The sequence below is a fragment of the Adiantum capillus-veneris genome, chromosome 28 (assembly GCF_014529385.1).
Source record: "Adiantum capillus-veneris isolate H3 chromosome 28, ASM1452938v2, whole genome shotgun sequence".
Taxonomy (NCBI): Eukaryota; Viridiplantae; Streptophyta; class Polypodiopsida; order Polypodiales; family Pteridaceae; genus Adiantum; species Adiantum capillus-veneris.
This window is the reverse complement of record NC_140958.1, coordinates 11,143,065-11,151,271: the sequence shown is the minus strand read 5'-3', so window position 1 is coordinate 11,151,271 and position 8,207 is coordinate 11,143,065. Positions and strand designations below refer to the sequence as shown.

The window sequence follows — 8,207 nt, the reverse complement described above, 5'->3', positions numbered from 1 at the left end:
CTAAAAGAATGTTTTCAATACTATTTTCAAGGGCTGTTTTAATAAAATCTTGTTATGAAGGATAAAAGGAATCATTATTTTAATTGTGATAAGAACGTGGTAGTAATTAAATAACAAAAGAATCATGTGTGAGTGCGGAGTGGTAAGTGGGGATTGACTAAGGTTGTCAATCATGGACCGGTGGACCTGATTAGTCAGGTAACTATCCATCCCCGTGCATTAAAAACGTTTAGAAAACTTCTTCATTTGGAAGAGAAGTCCACCAACGGTTGTGCCCTCACATATATTAGGGGGAAAAAAGCGTTGGTTGAGGATACCTTAGCTCCACTTGTGGAAGTTATAGGGCCGAAATAATTTTGGACTTTTAATATGTTGTCCCGTTTTCGCTGCAAGACAGGACTAGGTCTTCTTCTAAGGTTATAGACCCAAGCCATTGTCAATGGTAATGGTCTATTCCTTGGATTTTTTTGGTTTAGAGACTCTGGATTTATTAGACCTAGAGACCTGTCAAGGATCCCATCCCGATCTTGGTATTGGCGGGTTGGGGATCTCACAACAACAACGTCACAAACTGCAAGACAAGGCTATAAAATATATCTTTATGGGCTATAATGCTGAAAGTAAAGGTTCTCGTTTGTATCATCCATTAACAGACAAGATTGTTGTAAGTCGTGATGTGGTATTTGCTGAAAATTCAGCTCATCCCTTGCTTGAATGTAAAATGCAGCCAACTATTGGGTCACAAGATATGTTTGATACACTTATGCCTTTGTTTCAAAGTGGTACATTGGATAATGACCATGTAGAGCAACCAAATGAGGTTCAAAGAGCTGAAAATTTGCATCCAAACATGGCTGAAAATCAGCATGAAGTTCAGCCCATTGATGATGTACAAGTTGATCATGAATTACATAAGGAACGCACTTCTATCAGGGATGCACAAGCAATGCCAAGGTCGCTGAAGCAAACTTTACAAGATAGTAAGTTGAGTGCTCCTTTGTATGGTAGAACAAGATCTTCTACTCGCCATGTATCGAGTGATTTTGTGGATGTAGCTCTCATTGCAACAGCATGTAATGAAGAACCACTATCTTTTGAAGATGCATCTGAAAATGAGGAGTGGATGGCTGCTATCCAATCCGAATTGGATTTGATTTCCAAGAATGGTACTTGGGAATTATGTGACTTACCTAAAGGTAAGCATGCAATCGGTACTAAGTGGGTTTACAAAGTTAAGCGAAAGTCTAATGGTAGTATTGAACGCTACAAAGCGAGACTTGTTGCAAAAGGTTATGCACAACAATATGGTATTGACTACGAGAGACTTTTGCGCCTACTTCACGCATGACTACCATTCGTATTGTGGTTGCATTGGCTACTCATCGTGGTTGGAAAGTGCATCAATCGGATGTGATAACTAGATTTTTGAATGGTGACTTACATGAAGAGGTTTATGTCAAACAACCTCCTGGTTTTGCCATTAAAGGCCAGGAGCATAAAGTATGTCGCTTGCAAAAGGCTTTGTATGGAATTAAGCAAGCATCACGTGCATGGTATGAGAAGATGCATCGGCACTTGATTGCTCTTGGTTTCCAATGTAGTCCGATTGAGAACACACTTTATGTACGCAAAGATGGCAATGACTTGATTGTGCTTGTTCTTTATGTTGATGATATGCTTTTGACTAGGTCATGTGAGCAGAAAATTGAGGAACTAAAGACTAATTTGCAACAAGCTTTCAAGATCAAAAATCTTGGTCATTTGAGCTATTATCTTGGTATCCAATTTGTTTCCGTTGAGGGGGTATTATCATACATCAAGAAAAATACATTGAGAAGTTGCTTCATCATTTTGGTTTTGAGGATTGCAAGTCCATTTCAACTCCTGTTGAGACAGGATTCAGGTTCTCAATTGAGGATTGTGATGATGCATTTGACACTTCTCTCTACCAACAAGCTGTGGGATGCTTAATTTATGTATGCAACACTCGGCCAGACATACAATATGTTGTTTCCCAATTGTGAAGGTTTATGCATAGCCCTGGCACTAAGCATTGGCAAGCTGTGAAGCATGTCTTTAGATACCTCAAAGACACTATGAACTTTTCTCTTCTATGGTAGAGATAATCAGCCATTTTTGCATGCATTTACAGATAGTGATTGGGCTGGTTGTTATGATACACGAGTGTCCACTAGTGGCAATTTCTTTCTTCTTGGTGGATCATGCATATCATGGTTGAGTAAGAAGTAGCCAATTGTGGCCACATCCAGTCGTGAGGCTAAGTACAGGGTAGCATTCACGGCTACGGTGGAGTGTGTATGGTTCAGACGTCTCTTGATGGATCTATGCATGAAGCCACATGAGTCTACAACCATTTTCACTGAGAGTCAAAAGTGCATTGGCAATTGTGAGGAATCCAGTGTTTCATGCTAGCATAAAACACATTGAGGTGCATTATCACTATGTCAGAGAGCAGCTACATGCAGGAGATATTGATTTGGCATATGTACCTAACAAGACAATGTGGCAGACTTGTTCACCAAACCTCTTCCAAGGGAAAAGTTTGAAGCTTTTCGAAAATCTTTAGGATTGTTACCATGTGGGGCTGATCCGTCACCTCCCTGTACATGTTCACATCATTCACTCCAGGGGGGTTTGTTACACTCACATGTCCCTCGGGTAGTTTTGACGTGAACCGTTTCCCTATACATGGGCATTTTTTACTCTAGTGTTGGCTAGAGGTTTTTTCCCCGTGTAACCACATATACACACTATACGCATGTGTGGTGGTACGTTGTACTTAGGGAGACTCGTATCTTTCTCTCATACTCACACTTGAACTTCTTATAAAAAAATGAGGGAGCTTCAAGCTATCAAGCTTCTTGATGTGTGTGTGTGCATCTATGGGTGTGTGTGTGTGTGCGCGTCTATAGCTTCCCTCACTCCCTTCTTCACCCAACAAAAACAATTAGCATCTCAATCTGGAACAAATGGTCAGCCATGCCAAACACCTTTGCCACTTGCCACAAGTCTAGTAATAGGCCGTGACTGTCTCCTTGAGATGCTGAAACATTGCCGGTTTTCCTTGCCTTTGGAGAAAACTTGAATCGTTGATGGGCGTGCTCTATCAAGGCACTCAGTAGAAGCCATGCTTCTGATCGAGACTGTGTGTACTCGAGCCGTGCTTGATGCGAGCTTGCAACTAATAATTGGCCCTTGCCAATAATGTAGGCAACAAAATTTGAATGCTTCAGATAACTGTCACAAATCATGCTTGTGCTTGGAGTGCTTAAAGTGTGCTCACCTCTGTTGCATGATATAACTAAGCAGCATTTTGAAACATTTACCAAACAAAAAGAAAATCTATGCATACCTTGTTAATCATGTGACTCGACTTGTCGTGCCGTTGATCTTTTGCATGATGCATGAACGTGCATGCTAAGCTTTTCGTATCCATGCAGATGTTCCCTGCTGCTGCTGAATCTCGAGCTGTGCTAAAGGATATACGATTTGGTTGTATTTGTAACCATGTTCCCTACCATGGTAGGTTGTAGCCTTGCCGATCAATGCGTCTATGATCCTCGAATCAATAGCAATATCGTCTTTGCTATTGTCTCTGTGTCGGGGTTGTGAAAGTGGAGGGATGTGAGAAAATCGCCCAAAAAACCCCAAAAACCAGGTCGAATTTGCATGTCGATCAGCTGTGGATAGCCTTGCCGACCCTCGTCGTGGGCTTCAACCCTTAATTGGGTGGGGGTGCCCCAAAATTAGGGTGGCCAGTCACAAAAGTTTTTTCAAAAAAATCGCGCTTTGTTTTTGCAAAGCCATGGCGGCAGTACAAGCAGCGCGGGAGGCATAACAGGCGAGGCCGAGCAAAGGGTTGCATGACGGGCTCTACATAGTTAGTCCTTGCTTCGTCTTCGACCCCGATTAAGCGGACATGCCCGCAGTGCCCCTGTTTTCATGTCAATCTCGATCTCGACCTTTGCACGGCATAACATGCAAGCACAGTCTCCTCCTCCGTCCCGACCTGAGAGAGAGAGAGAGAGAGAGAGAGAGAGAGAGAGAGAGAGAGAGAGAGAGAGAGAGAGAGAGAGAGAGAAGTTGCATGAGAGAAGAGAGGCCTTGCTCTCGCATGAGAGAAAGAGAGAAGCCATGCAAATCTCCTTCCCCTTCCCTCCATGGCTGCTCTCCCCTATGCTCTCATACCAATGAAAGGGCATAGGGAGATAGACATGCCAATAACCACCCAACCATACCTATATATAGGCCCTTGGCCCTCCTATATATAGCCCCTATACCGCATGTGTATCTATCGGCCCTTGGCCAAGGCCGTGCCCTTCTATAGTCCTACCCTTGGCATGACAAATGGTCTAACCAAACTTCCTCTATAGGAGCCCACTTCAAGTTTATGCTTCCATCATTAATCTCCCTTACCTTTTTCCATTAATGTCTTGGCCAGTCTTCCTCCACAAATGGAATTCCATCTGAGGCGTCTTCACTGTCAGACACTATGAGTCCTGGCTCTTTAGTTTCAAGGTGGGGTTCTACCACCACTTTGAAATTCTCTTTACTGGTTTCTACCACAAACTCCTCAGGTTTTGCTAGACTCTCAAGCTTGGGTTTTTGTTTTTCCAGCATCTCTTGAGTAATTCTTAACAAATTTTGATAAGCTTCAAGCTTAGCTACTTCCATATCTGGAGAAGGATAGTTTTTCCATTTGTTTTCCATGTTTTGGTCTGCTTTAAGTCCTGCTTGGTAAGCTTCCAAGGTTGCATTAATAGGCTCAAAAAATTTGTCTACCAAAATTGATCCTCCAGATTTCATTGTGTTTTCTTTGATTTCACTTCCCGTTTCTTTCACTTTTTCATGGAATAGTTTCTTGGCTTTCTCCTCGATTTCAACCCTTTGTTTGTGTTTCCTCATCTCATACCTTTGGCTTCTTCTTTTCTTGGTCTTTTGAGAGGAACTTTTAGTGTTCTCTGATTCATCAGAGGAGCTATGTTTCTTTTTCCTAGCTTGGGCTCTAGTGATCACCTTGACTGGGACAATAGGTTCACTCTTCGATGAGCTACTCGGTATCACTTGGACTACATTCACTACTCTTTTTCCCTTGTTTAAGGGATTTTTTGGATAGTCTTTAGGGAAGTGTCTCCCCTTTTTGCAAGATTGTGTACAAAAAGCTTCAATTGGCTTAATGTTCTTGTCGGGTTTTGGGCATTCATTTTTCCAATGATCATCTGCACCACAGTTATAGCCGTTTCCAGTCCTTGGCTTAATCATGGGTCTTACCATAGGAGTTCTAACACCTTGATTAGCTACATAGTACATCGGTGTAAGCTCTGGTGTAGCATAAGTCACAGGTTATTCCATTGGAGGTGGATGTGAATTATACCACTCCCTTTCTACCATTACTGTAGATGGACTACGCTTCACATAGGGTGTAACAAGCACTAGTTCTTGTTCATCTATGACTCCTTCTGAATGCATGTCCTTAATAGGCACTGCATTATGTCCAGGATATAGAGGTTGTTGGCCCAACACTAGTTATGGTCTTTCCATATCTATTGGTGGTCTTTGTAATGGGGCCATATTAGGCTGATATGTGTACATGGGTTGTCCTTGTGGCCTCATGGGCACATATTGAACATTTCCATCATACTTTGGTCGGTAATAGCACTCATTGGTCTCATGGTTGGTCCATTTACCCTTGATAGCACACCATTTTTGTGGCCTAACCAATTGTCCCTGTTGAGGTATCCCTTGCCCTAGTCCCCTCAAAGGTTGTTTTTGCATTCATCATTTTGTTCATATTTTTTAGCATACCTTTTATGGTTGTTAGTGGTGTTGCAGCAGCTGTTCCCACTTGTGTTGGTTTTGAGGATGCTGTTTTCTCACTATGAGTATCCTTAGGGACATCTTCTTCATTGAAAATATCACAATTGTCTCCCAAGTCAATAGCATCTTATACACACTCTGTTAGGGTCATATGTTGCTTGCAATATAGTATAGCATGAAGTTCTTTGTTCAGTAATCCTTGTAGAAACAATGACACTAGTCTTTCTTCTGCATGTATTTCTAGTTCTGGGCATCTTGCAATGTATTGTTTCATCCTAGTTGCACAATCCCTAACAGACTCACCTTGTTTCTATTTGAAGCTATATATTTGAGCTACTGTATTATGTTTGATCCCAGTTTTGGAACATGCAGCTACAAATCCTTGAGCTAATGTATTTAAGTCCATGATTGACCTTGATGGAATGTTTTGGAACCATGTCAATGCTTTTCCTTCTAATTTCATTTCAAATCTCTCAAGTTGAATATTTGAATCAAAGATGCGTTCGGCTCTTAGCACTTGCTTAAAGCTAGCTAAGTGGTCATATGGATCCCTAGATCCACTGTATTTTCTGACCCTTTTTTTGAAAATCAGCTGGTCTGACACATCTATTTGGTTCAACTCCAATTCTTCTGGCAGTTGGTCCTATCTCGAGTCCTTCAAACCAATCTATTGGAAATAGTGACTCATGTAGCCCTAGACTGGCTTTAGTGTCACCTGATTTTCTTCTTGATTAGGTAGGTTTGTGTTTTTTAACATTGCTCCCAATAGATCTCTCATGGAGTTCCTCTCTTGGAATAGTCTCTGGTCCTTGGCCCAATATCCAATCTCTTATAGAGTACCCTTGGTATTTCGTTCGTTCTACCTCCTTAGGGCTCATCATAACAAAGTTATTGCTATAACAATCCCTAAAAAGGTAAGTTAGTAGATTTGTTGAACCCTTGTCTTTGATTTTGAAGATATAGATGATTTTCATGGGTTTTAACTGCCCTGATTTGGCATGAGAGGTCCACAAAAGATCCTTGACGTTCCTATCCTCCCAACGATAGACTTCAATCCTAGGATTATCCGTGCTAAGCCATTTCAAAGGTTTTAGATCAACTTGATCATATCCCTCAAATTCTAAATTTGGTGGACCTTCTTTTGCTGCCATATCTGGAATTATGGTATTCACCTCTAACCCCCATTTGTCTATCACAACAGGGTTTTCAACTTTTAAGTACTAAGACCATTCTTATCTATATACACTTTTTCCTATTTGTTTGCCCTTATTTCCTCTTCAAACTCTATGTCATGGTCATCAATGTGAATGGCATACTCTTCATTAGGACACAGGTAAACATGAACTCCATGGCCATTAGTTTTATAAAAGGTGAGTATGTGCTTATATCGCACTATAGTTCCGGTTCCTAAATGAGTTGAATAGGAAGACATTTCAGATGTTGAGCCTGAATAAGTGTCTGAGACTTCTTCAAAGATAGTGTCTAAGTGATCACCTTGATTCACACTTTCTTCGGTGGATACTCTACTAGCAGTCTCTCCAAATATGCCATGATTTGCTAGTATACGACCAGATCTAAGGTTCATATAGACTTGTAAAGCCCTGGATAGAGTACTTACTATCGGATTGACTTGTTATCCGTTTTCTCCACTTGACGTGAATGCAACTCCTGGAAAGCTTTCAATTCCTTGCCTGTAACCTGATTCCTGTATCAGTTTTAATCAAGTTAGCTATTCTTTCACAAAGATCGTACAATTTTTGCTAATTATTGTTACTGGTCTATGTATATCACTTCAATCTGATTCCTGTATCATTTTTAATCAAGTTAGCTATTCTTTCACAAAGATCGTATAATTTTTGCTAACTATTGTTACTGGTCTATGTATATCACTTCAGTCTGAGCTAAGTGAGTCAGCAAATGAGAGTTTCAAATTTTACCTTTGCAAAGAGATAAAGGACTAATATGCAACCTGAAAACTGAGTGAACATGTACCAATTTGGACCCGATGGAACCTAAACCTGACCAGTGGCCTTGTATTATGTTGTTCTAACATTGTACAAGCTCAAAAGTCAAAAATCTTATCTCTAGGTTTCATAGAAAATAATCGTAATTATTTACTTTTCTCAGTTTTCACACTTTTTAGGCTTGTTTTGCCAAGTAATCACCTTGTTATGGACTCTGGACAAGTTTCATTGAGTTTGAACAAAATTTGTCCAAGTTATCAAATGCTTCGTGTCCACAGACTCGGGTTTTGAGAATCTGGCTTAAGTCTCTCTTTTGTGATCCAAGTCTCACCAAATTTGATTTGTGGAGTCTACTTGATATGGTTGACCTTGTGGTATACTCAAATGTGCAAAATTGTTCAATTT

The 8,207-nt window shown here is 40.7% G+C and overlaps 1 protein-coding gene across 1 annotated transcript; it reads left to right on the top strand.

Moving 5' to 3' along the window:
* Positions 1 to 601: 601 nt before the first annotated feature.
* On the top strand, positions 602 to 1,348 carry LOC147420056 (uncharacterized). Its single transcript, XM_086504483.1, has one exon. The coding sequence runs from the start codon at positions 602 to 604 to the stop codon at positions 1,346 to 1,348; it is 747 nt and encodes a 248-aa protein (XP_086360609.1).
* The last annotated feature ends 6,859 nt before the right edge of the window (positions 1,349 to 8,207 follow it).

Bases quoted from the DNA above. Each gene is read 5' to 3' on its own strand.
- LOC147420056 (XM_086504483.1), top strand. From the start codon at position 602: ATGGGCTATAATGCTGAAAGTAAAGGTTCTCGTTTGTATCATCCATTA.